This window comes from Lissotriton vulgaris, chromosome 7, assembly GCF_964263255.1.
Source record: "Lissotriton vulgaris chromosome 7, aLisVul1.2, whole genome shotgun sequence".
NCBI lineage: Eukaryota > Metazoa > Chordata > Amphibia > Caudata > Salamandridae > Lissotriton > Lissotriton vulgaris.
In genome coordinates, this window is record NC_141695.1 from 236,248,379 (window position 1) to 236,262,462 (window position 14,084).

The window sequence follows — 14,084 nt, forward strand, 5'->3', positions numbered from 1 at the left end:
CCTCTTTGTTCACTAATAGCATTGCCATCAGGGCGGGATACGAGTGTTTCTCACTTCATGTTTAAAAACTCACTTTTAATAAATATGGAGACGTAAGTAGAGAATTTAGGGATTGCGATTTCCTAATTGAGATTATTTGGGAATTGCAATTAGGAAATCACAATTACTAGTGTACCAATACATAGAAGTTGGAAATACCAATTCCTAATGGGGTCACAATAGACCTGCCTCATGAATATTAATGAGGTAGGCCACAGTTTGTGACCCCATAAGGAATTGCAGCCACCAATTGTATGAACCACGCATGCCAAAACCATGCATGGCTAAACAACGCAGTTACTACCACGACTACATTGTTACCACGCGGAACGCACACACGTTGTTACAAAAACGTGCTTTTGGGAAGCAATGGACTTTAGAATAGTATAAATTACCATTCCAACTCCAGTCGGTGTATTATTTGAGAAGGTGTTGGTCTTAAAATATAACACAAGTCCAACACTGCGTTCCCTAAAGCAAGTCGTTGTAACAACTTTGCATGCTACACAAACGCGTGGTAATGTCACAGTTGTAGTAGTGACTGCAGCCCACGTGGTGCCTTTCAAGTCCTGGACTCTTAGTGTGGCTAATGGGCTCTTTAAATCAAGCTTCAGGGCCCTTTCTAGACCAGTGAACTGGTCTATTTGCACCAGATCTGCGCTGCTCACACTGAAGTTCAGCGTGAGCCGCCGCCAGCCTGTCTATTCGCACAGCAAGCACTGTTTTACTGGTTGAAATGTTGCACAAATACTTTACACGCTACTTCTAATTTAAGCCTCACAACTCGGTCCCAAGCTATGAATTTGGCGCAGGTTAATTTGGGGTTTGCTTGTGCCTTATCCTGACTAGGACTGTGGTTGCTGCTTCACCAGAGCTCATACTGCAGTCAACCAGTAACCTAATGTCTAACAATGGGCTTTTCTCTCAATGAGCATTTTTAAACATGTTCGCATGATTAAACATATTGAAAGTGTGTGAAAGCACTGGTCAGTAGAATGAAACATCACCTCAAATCTTGCTAGGAGTGTGAGATAACATCGCACACCACAAGAAATCAAACCAACTTTCACTGACAAGTAACTTTTCGATTGAGATTCCTATCATATCATTAGCTGTTTATGTGGCCCACTTGGTATCTCAGCAGATACTGGCAGGGCCTGTTATGACCATCTCCCACCTATACCGTAGCCCTGCACACACTATAGGTGTGCAAACCACTGAAGGCTAGAGCCAGACGCATGGTCCTCTTGGACTTCAGCCCAAACCGATGCAAGCTTCCATATGGCTTCTGCCTATCAGCTGCACTCAAACTCATAGGTCAAGTATTTAAAAAAGGCAAGAATTTTAAAAAGAAGTTTGGGAAAAAAGGGACAGAAAAAGAAATACTCATTTAGTGGCTGAATTGCACAATGTGAAACCCAACAACCTGGGCCCAATCCCAGCATCCCCGCTTTAACAAATTGTGTGATCCAAGGCAAATATTTGATTTCACTGTGCCTCCTTTTTTTCATTATTGAATGAGAGGAGTTTGCGGAGTTCAAAATGTGTTCTGTACAAACACCTCTCATACTTGATTTAATTAAATATAAAATATGGGCCATAAATCTAGGCTACATATAGGGGGCACATGACAACTGACTTGCCTCCAGGTTCACTTAATGGCATTGTGGTCAGGGAGGGGGTGAGGTTTCTAAACTCTTAATGTTAATGTGTCGGCTCGCCCACCTTTAGCACACACTGCATTGCCCCCCGAAGCCCGCAAGCCCCCCTCACCACCAGCACCCCCAGCATCTGTACCGTCTCACCTTAATGTCCATGCTTGCGACTACTTGACTGCGAGAGCCGGGGGCCTGGGGCTGCCGCTGCGGTGCTCTGGTCCTGGGGCTGACTGAAGAAGAAGCAGGGGGGGTGGGGGGGGGGGGGGGGCGGCCGCTTCGCGTTGGACTCGAAACCAGAGTCTGTCGACGCGTTTCCTTTACCACATCCTTGAGTTACTCACTTGGCAGCGCGGGTTGGGCGCAGGCCGGGGGCCCTGGCCTACCCCGAGCGTGGAAAGAAAAGGGGGGGCCAATCGGCCCCCACGCATGCATGGCGGGGCCCGGCCCCTCCCATATCCCGTTCCCTTCGTGGTGGCTTGCCCCCGCCCCCTCGCCCCGGAAGTAGTTGTGCACTTCCGGGCCGAGGGGGCGGGGCCGCGACCACGAAGGGGTTAAGAGCCTGGGGAGCGCGGGTAGCGGCCTCTTTGTGCCCGCGCTCCCCAGGCTCGCTCCTCGCCCCACCGTGGGGCGAGGAGCGAGCCTAGGTTTATGATCTGAGGTGTGTACTTTACAAAGTGGTGATTTAGTTTCAAGGCACCCAGGGCAATTTTAATGTTGCTTGTTTCATATAAGGACTTCACTTATTTACAAGTTAAATGAGTATATGATCTGATTGTGTGTCTTACAAAGGTGGTTGGTCTAGCCTCAAGGCACACTTGGAAGTTAAATTTTGTTCTACTGGTATAAGGGCGCAACTTATTTCAAGCTGCCACAATTGGAAATTTAACGTATTTTCTATTACAGGACAACAAGACTAGGATCTAAGTCTGTGTATTCCAGCTCGGGCGCCTTCAACTGGGTCAGGTACGGAGCACGGTGTGCTCATAAATATGTCTGCAAGAAGGGGGCACGGGAATGCGAGCATGGGTTGGATGTTTCAAAAAATGATGCGCAGAATGTCTGCAATGGATAAACGACTAGGAAAATATGACAAACTGGGTAAGGTAGTAGCAGAGCTAGGGGCGAAAGTAGATGCCCAGGCCAGCCCAGCGGGAAGACCTAAGCGAACAATAGTGCCACCCAAACCAAGGGGCGTATTTGAGACACCACCCAAGCGGGCAAGAAATAAGAGGGTGGGGGGTCGTCCGCAGAGTCCAACTCCCATTATACCACCAGCGGCACCTATCCCCCCACCTCAGGCCCCTTTGGGCGTCCCAGCGCCGGTACCCCTGTTACCAGTGGCAGCGCCAGTGGCACCGGCCATTCCGGTGGCGGCACCACCGGCACCGTTGGCGCCACCGCCCAACCCCGTTCCCTTAGCAGGCCCGGTACCGAGTGTGGTCCCCCCTGTTTTGCCCGCGCCAGGTCCAATGCCAGCAGAGTTAGCAACCCAGATTGCAGCCGTCCTGCCCTGGTTAGGTGGGGGAGCGTTACCAGGCAACACTAACCTCACAGCAGAACAACAAACATTGGTTGCCCAGATATTGTTGGCTAGTGGTCGGGGCTGCCCGCCACTGGCACCAGTTTCTCCCCTAACAGGTCCAGCAAACAATGGGGGTGCAGCCAAGCCCGTGGAAGTGACGTCACCCAACGACAATGGTAAGGAGGTTGCCCTACCACTGCTGGGCGAGGGCGCGATGCCCTCCAGGGGGGAGTGCCTAGCGCAACATGTGTCACAAAGTGTGAAAGAGATGATTTGGGCTGACAAATACGTTAATATATTTTCTTTACTGATAGACAACAGGAAATGGGAATATGCAAAGTCGCAAAAAGACATGATGTTGCCTAGTGAATGGAGAACAAAATTGTACAAATTTAGGGTTGAAGAAACCATCCTTAATTGGGTGAGGGCCTTTGCTGTGTACAGTGCGGTAATTGGGGAACGTTTTCCAGGAATGCAATCAGTCATGAGCTGCTACCAGAGTAGGATCACAATGTACCATGATAATCATGCGGGGGATGTCTGGAGGGAATACGATATAGCCTTCAGAAAGTCTAGGGAACATAATAAGTCCCTGAAATGGGATAAGGTGGATTCCATTTCTTGGCACTCTCAATTTGAGAAGGGTCAAGGAGCAAGCACTAGCGCTGCTTGGAGCAAAAGTTATCCCCCCAGGCCACAACAGCCATTCCAGCAGCCCTTTCGACCAGCGCAGGGGGGGAGACAAATCACAAGACTAGAGGCAGTGGAAGTGCAAAAGGGGTGTGTTGGGACTTCAACAAACGGACATGCAACAGGGCACCGGGCACTTGTAAGTTCAGGCACGCCTGCACCCTATGCGGCCACCCTTCCCACCCAGAGGCGACATGCAGGAACAAAGGCAATGGGGCGGGCAATAGGGGAAGGCGGAAGCCAGAATAACAAGATCCATCCCATTATAGCACATTCACCCATTCTTTTGTCGGCTATGATCCCTTGGCTTAACAGGTACCCTAATCACACTTCTGCGAGATTGTTGCAAGAGGGGTTCACCCATGGTTTCCGAATTCCAGCTGGGGGTTATGTTGGGACACCACAGTGCAGGAATCAGCTGTCAGTTCTTGCCAATCCCACGCTGGTGGCTAGCAAAATAGAAAAAGAGTTGCGCTTAGGTAGAGTAGCGGGTCCTTTTCATGTCATTCCTACTAAAAATTTTGTATGCTCTCCTTTGGGGGTAGTACCAAAGAAGGAGAAGGGTGAGTATAGGCTTATCCACAACTTGTCTGCACCCAGGGGCCTATCCTTGAATGATGCTATTGATGAATCAATTTGCAGCGTTAAATATGCATCTTTTGATCAGGCGGCAGACATGCTGAGGGCCTTAGGCGCGGGGGCAATGATGGCCAAATCTGATATTGAGTCAGCCTTTAGACTACTCCCTGTCCACCCTGAGGATCAGCGCCTCTTAGGTTTCTCCTTTGAAGGGAAGTACTACATGGATAAGTGTATGCCCATGGGCTGTTCCATTTCATGTGCATATTTCGAACAGTTCAGCTCCTTCCTGGAATGGGCCCTAAGGCAATCTACGGGCCACCAGTCTGTCATGCATTATCTAGATGATTTTCTTTTCTTGGGTCCGGCGGGCTCAAGGGAGTGTGCGTCAGCATTGCAGGAATTTTGCGTGCTCATGCACTCTTTCGGGGTACCCCTGGCGCAGGGAAAAACGGTTGGGCCAGTAACATGCTTGGAATTCTTAGGAATTGAACTGGATTCAGTGGAGGGCTGCTTTAGATTACCAATGGAGAAGATACAAAGATTCAAGAATACCTTAGGATTATGCATACAGGCTAAGAAGGTTACTCTACAAATGTTGCAACAGACAGTGGGTCAGTTAAACTTTGCATTGAGAGTAGTACCCATGGCGCGCCCTTTTTCTCGCTCTATTGCACAGGCCATGAAGGGTCTTCGGGAGAAACATCACCGGACACGGCTATCTGCAGAGGTTCGCCAGGATATGCGGATATGGATTGCATTCCTGGAGGACTTCAATGGCAGAGTGCTGTGGGGTGCACCCACGATGTCCTCAGAGGACTTGGGTTTATGGACTGATGCCGCAGGAAGTGTAGGTTTTGGTGCAATCCTTGGTAAGAAATGGGTGGCACAGAAGTGGCCCGCCTGGTGGGAGGAGAGCGGGCTGACGATGAACATTGGTTTCCTCGAGCTCTTCCCAATCTGGGCGGCACTGAAAGTGTGGCCTCAGGATTTGGCCAACAGATCAGTAATCTTCTGGTCAGATAATATGACAGTGGTGGAATGCATCAACCAACAAGCTGCAAGGTGTCCATTCATACTGCGTCTGATGAAAGAGATTGTGCTGTGTTGCATGAGATTAAACATACTTTTCAGGGCGAAACATGTCCCAGGGGTGTTGAATAATGCAGCTGATGCCCTTTCTCGCTTTAAGATGCAGGTGTTCAGGGATCACTTGCCGGAGGCAGAGTCAACCCCGGCCCATTTCCCGTCGACTCTCTGGCAGATTGGTGCCCCCAACTACATGACCTTGTGGCAGCCAGCCTAGCACCCAGGACAAGAAAAGCTTATGAAGGGGCGTTCAGGTCTTACTGTCATTTTCTGGGCCAGGGCTGGGAGAGCGGGTGGATTTTGGAGGCTAGCTTTAATAATTACATGAGCACCCTACACAGGGAAGGGCGCACGGCAGCAACAGCCAGCAGACACAAGGCGGCAATCTCCTTTTTTGCACGTGCTAAGGGGGTGAGGGATCCCACGAACGGTTTCTTAGCGCAGAGGGCATTAAAGGGATGGCGGCGCATGCAGGCACCTTCCACGGATGCTAGGAAACCGATAGGTTTTGAGCGCATGTCGGCAGTGCTCCTCGCTCTGCCGGACACATGTAGCTCCGCGGCCGAGGTATGTCTCTTTAAAGCGGCATTTTCCTTAGCCTTTTATGGGGCATTCAGGATAAGCGAACTGGTGGCGGCCAACAAATGCGATAGGGTAGGCGGCCTTCAGCTACATGATGTCAGCATAAGGGGTGACACAATGTGGATTACCATCAGGAAATCAAAGACTGATCAAGAAGCTAGGGGCCAAACCTTGACGTTACACCGGGCACAGAGCAATCTCTGCTGCCCGGTGGCACTAGTGGAGGAGCTCTTGAGACAGCGGGCGCAGGAATGTAGGGGGCCACTGCTGCTGCATGGGGACGGAACACCTTTGACTAAGTTTCAGTTCCAGAGGGTGCTAGCCATGAGTATGGCCAGGGCTGGTTATAACCACAAAGAGTTTGGGACGCACTCCTTTCGGATAGGGGCAGCCACAGAAGCAACTGCCAGGGGGTTGAACTCAACCAGTGTGCAAAGGATTGGGAGATGGTCCTCTAATGCCTACAAACGTTACGTGCGGTTGCACATGTTGTGAGAACTGTTGCCATTTTGAGTTTTTTGACACTTGTCTTTTTTGTCTGGTTATTTACAGTTTCACTGGCCTGCGACGCAGGACGGAAACTTCCTATGGATCATCTCATCAACTCAGCAACATCAAGGAATTGCCCAGAGGACAAAAAGAAGACAAGGGTAGTTTGGGTAGTAGGACATTCATTTGTGAAGCGCGCTAACACAATTTTTCTTGCAGGTTTGGGTAGACGGAGGGCGGAGAGTGGGGGGTGCACGGTCTCCTTCCACGGCAGGGGGGGGCTTCGCCTTAGTCAGTTCAGGGATTATATGTCGGATTTACTAAGACGACATACTGCACCTCCTTCGGCGGTGATCCTTCATCTAGGGGGGAATGATCTGGCAGGCCTGGGTAGAAGGGTCCTCCTGGAAGAGATTATAGCAGCAGCAGGGTGGCTGGCAAAGCGGTTACCGGGGTCTGTGATTGTATGGTCACAATTGATACCAAGGATGCAATGGAGAGGGGGGGACTCTGTTAGCGCCCTGAATCACTCAGTAAAGAGGATTAACAACAAGCTGGACAGGTTATTTAGAACCCCGGTCTTACAGACCATACCTCCTGGGTGCATCTGGGGGGAGCACTTCTACCTGCGGGACGGGGTCCATTTAACTGAGGCAGGGAATGCTCTTTTTATAAGGAATATCTTGGCATGGGTTGAGGTCTTTGGAGGTAGGTTATGACCTTTCTATAGGTAGGTGCGGGGGGGGGGCCAGATAGTCGGTCAACTATGCTGGCCTGTGGCGGTACGGTCGTAATCGGTGAGCAGCATTTTAAGGTCCTTAGGGGGGGGCGGGCCCATTCACGAAAGGGCCGCCCGTCGGGAGGGATTGGTCTCTCCCAGAACTTCAGGGGCAGGATATGATATCCATTACTTAGAAGGATGCGGGGGAGGGAGTCCACGCTTTCCTCAGGCTGGTAGCCACCCCTCACAGACACTATGACGTCATCAAGGTGCGCGAGTGTGGACCCTCCTGTTATGGTTTAATGGAGTTCAGAGCGCACGGGGTGAAACGTGCCCTGGGTTGCGCATGCGCCATCTCGAACGTGAGAGCGTAGCTGTAAAGGATCTGACACCGGTTAGCGACCTTGCCGTCCGACTTAATTATTAGAATGCATTTAATTTTCAGGATGTTTAGATTAGGTTAGGAAACACGCTGTACTAGATATTTGTTAAGGTTAGCCCATCATACAATGTCAAAAATGGATGTTAAATCTAATGTTCTGAAATGTGCATTTAATAATTGTCAAAAATGTTTATTTATTAAAATTTTCATTTTATTTCATATTTTAATAAATACGGCCAGGGGGGCCCTGTCCCCCTGACTTCCAAAGACCCACGTCTTGACTTGTTGAATTAAGTAATGCATTTTTTGTGAAGTAAGGAGGGGGGTGGCCGGTAGTCCCAGACCATGAGAAAAGGGGGGGCCAATCGGCCCCCACGCATGCATGGCGGGGCCCGGCCCCTCCCATATCCCGTTCCCTTCGTGGTGGCTTGCCCCCGCCCCCTCGCCCCGGAAGTAGTTGTGCACTTCCGGGCCGAGGGGGCGGGGCCGCGACCACGAAGGGGTTAAGAGCCTGGGGAGCGCGGGTAGCAGCCTCTTTGTGCCCGCGCTCCCCGGTAAGTTAAACAGTTCACGTTTGGTGACTGTGGAATTGTTATAAAAAGCCCTATTTAGTGGTGAAGTGGGGTTTAAAAATGCCACTTTCATAAAGTTGATATTTTTCTGCCCTTAGCCCTTTTGTGTCTATAGCCTGCCCTGGGTCACATGACTGGGTGCAACTACAGGCCTTAAAAATGATTACAATGTTACTAGACCTGAAGTTCTTGTAATTTGAATAATCTAGTGGAACGAACTGTAATGTACTTGAACAGTAAACTGGTCTCAAATTGTGTGATCCTAGGCAAATATTTTAGTATCACATCTGAGAGCACATTCAAATATGTAAGTTTAGCATTTCACCTGCACAAAAAAAACTGTTGTTTGAATAAATAGACTAAACGTTAGCTTCATGTATAATAAGAATCTAGCCTCCATATAGGGTACACATGGTCCCTGACTTGCCTCTTTGTTCACTAATAGCATTGCCATCAGGGCGGGATACGAGTGTTTCTCACTTCATGTTTAAAAACTCACTTTTAATAAATATGGAGACGTAAGTAGAGAATTTAGGGATTGCGATTTCCTAATTGAGATTATTTGGGAATTGCAATTAGGAAATCACAATTACTAGTGTACCAATACATAGAAGTTGGAAATACCAATTCCTAATGGGGTCACAATAGACCTGCCTCATGAATATTAATGAGGTAGGCCACAGTTTGTGACCCCATAAGGAATTGCAGCCACCAATTGTATGAACCACGCATGCCAAAACCATGCATGGCTAAACAACGCAGTTACTACCACGACTACATTGTTACCACGCGGAACGCACACACGTTGTTACAAAAACGTGCTTTTGGGAAGCAATGGACTTTAGAATAGTATAAATTACCATTCCAACTCCAGTCGGTGTATTATTTGAGAAGGTGTTGGTCTTAAAATATAACACAAGTCCAACACTGCGTTCCCTAAAGCAAGTCGTTGTAACAACTTTGCATGCTACACAAACGCGTGGTAATGTCACAGTTGTAGTAGTGACTGCAGCCCATGTGGTGCCTTTCAAGTCCTGGACTCTTAGTGTGGCTAATGGGCTCTTTAAATCAAGCTTCAGGGCCCTTTCTAGACCAGTGAACTGGTCTATTTGCACCAGATCTGCGCTGCTCACACTGAAGTTCAGCGTGAGCCGCCGCCAGCCTGTCTATTCGCACAGCAAGCACTGTTTTACTGGTTGAAATGTTGCACAAATACTTTACACGCTACTTCTAATTTAAGCCTCACAACTCGGTCCCAAGCTATGAATTTGGCGCAGGTTAATTTGGGGTTTGCTTGTGCCTTATCCTGACTAGGACTGTGGTTGCTGCTTCACCAGAGCTCATACTGCAGTCAACCAGTAACCTAATGTCTAACAATGGGCTTTTCTCTCAATGAGCATTTTTAAACATGTTCGCATGATTAAACATATTGAAAGTGTGTGAAAGCACTGGTCAGTAGAATGAAACATCACCTCAAATCTTGCTAGGAGTGTGAGATAACATCGCACACCACAAGAAATCAAACCAACTTTCACTGACAAGTAACTTTTCGATTGAGATTCCTATCATATCATTAGCTGTTTATGTGGCCCACTTGGTATCTCAGCAGATACTGGCAGGGCCTGTTATGACCATCTCCCACCTATACCTTAGCCCTGCACACACTATAGGTGTGCAAACCACTGAAGGCTAGAGCCAGACGCATGGTCCTCTTGGCCTTCAACCCAAACCGATGCAAGCTTCCATATGGCTTCTGCCTATCAGCTGCACTCAAACTCATAGGTCAAGTATTTAAAAAAGGCAAGAATTTTAAAAAGAAGTTTGGGAAAAAAGGAACAGAAAAAGAAATACTCATTTAGTGGCTGAATTGCACAATGTGAAACCCAACAACCTGGGCCCAATCCCAGCATCCCCGCTTTAACAAACTGTGTGATCCAAGGCAAATATTTGATTTCACTGTGCCTCCTTTTTTTCATTATTGAATGAGAGGAGTTTGCGGAGTTCAAAATGTGTTCTGTACAAACACCTCTCATACTTGATTTAATTAAATATAAAATATGGGCCATAAATCTAGGCTACATATAGGGGGCACATGACAACTGACTTGCCTCCAGGTTCACTTAATGGCATTGTGGTCAGGGAGGGGGTGAGGTTTCTAAACTCTTAATGTTAATGTGTCGGCTCGCCCACCTTTAGCACACACTGCATTGCCCCCCGAAGCCCGCAAGCCCCCCTCACCACCAGCACCCCCAGCATCTGTACCGTCTCACCTTAATGTCCATGCTTGCGACTACTTGACTGCGAGAGCCGGGGGCCTGGGGCTGCCGCTGCGGTGCTCTGGTCCTGGGGCTGACTGAAGAAGAAGCAGGGGGGGTGGGGGGGGGCGCGGCCGCTTCGCGTTGGACTCGAAACCAGAGTCTGTCGACGCGTTTCCTTTACCACATCCTTGAGTTACTCACTTGGCAGCGCGGGTTGGGCGCAGGCCGGGGGCCCTGGCCTACCCCGAGCGTGGAAACACTACGCACGCTGACAGGACAGGGAGGTAGAGGCCTGGGCGCGCGGGCGAAGCGTGGAAACACACTGCCCAACCTGGCAGGAGGTAGGGGCCTGGCCCGCGGCGCGAAGCGGTGGGGGCGCCGCCGGAGAGAGAGGACAGGCCAGAGTGGAAGAATATTAGAGCCGGGCGCTAGCCTACCCCGAGCGGGGCCTGGGGGGAAACACTGCTCAACCTGGCAGGAGATAGAGACCTGAAGCCATGGCGGCGCAGCCGGAGACGGAGCACAGGCCAGAGTGGAAGAATATTAAAGCCTAGAACGCAGGGGGCCTAGCCTACCCCGAGCAGGGCCTGGGGGGAAACACTGCTCAACCTAGCAGGAGGTAGAGGCCTGGGCCCGCGGCGCGAAGCGGTGGGGGCGCCGCCGGAGAGAGAGGACAAGCCAGAGTGGAAGAATATCAGAGCCGGGGGCCTAGCCTACCCCGAGCGGGGCCTGGGAGGAAACACTGCTCAACCTGGCAGGAGGTGGAGGTAGAGCCTGGGCCCTCGGCGCGAAGCTGAGGGGCGCAGCAAGTGACAGAGGGCAGGCCCGAGTGGAGGTAGGGTGGAAGAATGTCTGGGCCGAGAGGACAGGGGCGAAGGAGGCAGAGGGCCGCAGACAGGGAGGGATAAAGAAGAGATACAGAGCAGGACAGAGACGGGCACAGGAACCACCTCACAAAGAGAAGGAGGCAGAGACCACCAGACTGCAGAGAGGAGTATAAACTAAGAGGTACCCAGCGGGACAGAGACAGCCCACCACTAGCTCACATGAGGAAGGAGGCAGACTGCACAAGATAGGAGGGGGCGGGGTGCAGTCAGAGAAAGTTAGGCCCAGGGTGCAGGGCGGTAGAGTGCGACCAGCTCACATGCAGGTAGGTACTGCTTTTCTACATGCAGAGAGACAGGCAAAGCCGAGGGCACAGACAGAGCGGTGCAGTGACCAGGTTTCAGATAGCGAGGGTCCGAGATAGGACACGGGTTAGGGAGAGAGAGACTGACCGGTCACACCCGGATAGATACTAGGGCTCGCGGAGAAGCGGACAGAGGGGATGTGACACGGCAGAGACCAGGAGCAGCCACCACCGAGTCAGAAACGAGTGAGGTGAAGGGTGGGGGGAAGCACCTGCAGGGCTACGTCTTAGAGGGTGGGGGAGGAAGGCAGGGTCGGAGGGGCTGAGAAAGGGGAAGAGAAAAGTGGAACAATGTGATGATGACAGAGTGGAAACAATGATTAAGAAGCTGCAAGAAATATTCAGGGGATGGGTTGTGGAAAGAGAGAATAAAAAGAAGCCAAAAAAGCAGTGACACAGGAACAGAAAAGCACTGAGCCAGGAAGTTAGAAACGAGGGAAGGGCGAGAAAGGAAGAATAGAGAAAAGAAAGAGAGGAAATTAGGGGAAGAAGAAAACGAACAGAGGTGAAAAGAAGAAGAATGGGTCTAGAGTGGAAGACTGTGCAGAGGAACGGACGATTTGACCCGGATTAGTCGGTGAAGGTCATTAATAGAGCTGGCTGAATTTAATCAAGAGATAATTTGAAAGGATGTTTGTCTAAGACACATGGGGTGACCTAGTGGTGAGTAAATCCGCAAATTAACAGGGAGAGCCGAGCCAGAGTCGAGCCAAGAGTTTGGCTTGGCGGTAAGAGCCCTATTTCGCGCCGGAAACATAGCACATGAATTGCAATCAAAGCGTCACCTGAAAAAATGATAAACACTCTTTAAACACACGACTGTCTCCCTGTATATAGTGCCGTTTGTTAGAAGTGATATTTCACCTTAGAAAAAAATCATCTCCCACACGGCCCTGCTATAAAATGCAATTAGCGATCCAACAAACAAGAGAGTTTTCACCACCCTCCCTATATGTGGACTAGTTTGTAGGTCGAATCCTATGCTGTCTGGTTTGCTTACGACTTCTTGTGGGCATTCTGAAAGCTTCCCTGAGAATGCACTTCACCTATTGCTTATTATTGGCATTGTTGCAGTAACCCATGTTTGCTTTCTTTCTATTTGCTGGATTTATTTGTTTTAGGCAGTCCAGGTTGAGCTCATCCCTCGGGTGAGCAACCCTTGTTTACTGTACCCTCCCGAGTATAGCTTTCTGTAAACAGGCCTTTAAATCTCATCCTTATCTTATTTTGTCACATTTGCTGTGTATAGAGACAGAGGTCAAATGTCAGGCTCTGTATTCCGCGTGGTCTTGCTGTTTACTTTTCATTGGTGACTTCAAAGTGAGAGAAGGTGTGAAAATCGATCCTGCTGAGTAGCCATGTGAGGGGACAGGGATGTATTTTTTCTAGCACACAACACAAATGAACAAAATAAACTGTGATTATATTTCAGAATACGTCAGAATTAGGAAAGTAGAAATGAGGCATATTTTTTGTAATTCTGAAGTGTAGTGGAAACAAATATTTGAATGCTATTGAAACACACATATACACTAGCTGATAACATTTCCAGACATTATCATTTGTGGTCAGTAAAACTGTATGTCTGTGCAAATGTAATGATTATTTCAATTAGAAATGTGCGGTCTGTAATGGCACTGCACTACTACACCATGCATACTCCACACTACGCCCCTCCACTTTATACTACTCACTATACAACACTCTACCCTACACCAATGTACTCTGTGCCCTTCTGCTCTATGCCATGCCACTCCATTCTACAATATTCCCCACTAGAACATGCCACTCCACACTACACCCCTACACTCTAAGACACATCATGCCAGTCTACTCCTTGCCACTGTACTCCTCTCCACTCCACTCTGTGCTGCGCCTCTCTTCACCACTTACCCCACTCCACTCCAGTCTACCCTACCCCACTCCATTCAAACCTACTCCAACTCAATCTACCCCGATTCTATGACATTCCATTCTACTCTACACCCCTTCTCTCTAAGACACTCTACCACACGTCACACCATGCTACTCTATTCTATGCTTCTTCACTCTACACCCGTCCACTCCAAACCCCTTACCCCACACCACTCCAATCTAACCCACTCCATTTCACTACAATCTATCCCAGTCTACTCCACTCTAATCTACCCCACTCCATTCCAAACAGTCTACCCCACTCCACTCAATCTACCCCAATCAAATCCATTCTACTCCAATCTACCCCATGCCATTCTACCCCAAACTACTCTAGTCCACTCTACACCACACTACTCCAATCCACCTCAATCCAATCTACCCCACCCCACTCTACCCC

The 14,084-nt window shown here is 49.5% G+C and overlaps 1 protein-coding gene across 5 annotated transcripts in view; it reads right to left on the bottom strand.

Annotated features, from left to right (window-relative positions):
* Positions 1-11,208, bottom strand: part of LOC147701275 (uncharacterized) — a 208,684-nt gene extending 197,476 nt beyond the window's left edge. For 3 of the 5 annotated variants that reach the window (XM_086930008.1, XM_086930009.1, XM_086930006.1), the window contains exon 1: positions 1,845-1,951. In XM_086930008.1, the coding sequence (XP_086786134.1) occupies positions 1,845-1,856 (12 nt within the window). In that variant the 5' untranslated portion in view covers positions 1,857-1,951. Of the gene's footprint in view, positions 1-1,844; positions 1,952-10,593 lie in introns of those variants that run through there. The other 2 variants (XM_086930007.1, XM_086930010.1) reach the window with 2 other exon arrangements.
* Positions 11,209-14,084: the final 2,876 nt, after the last annotated feature.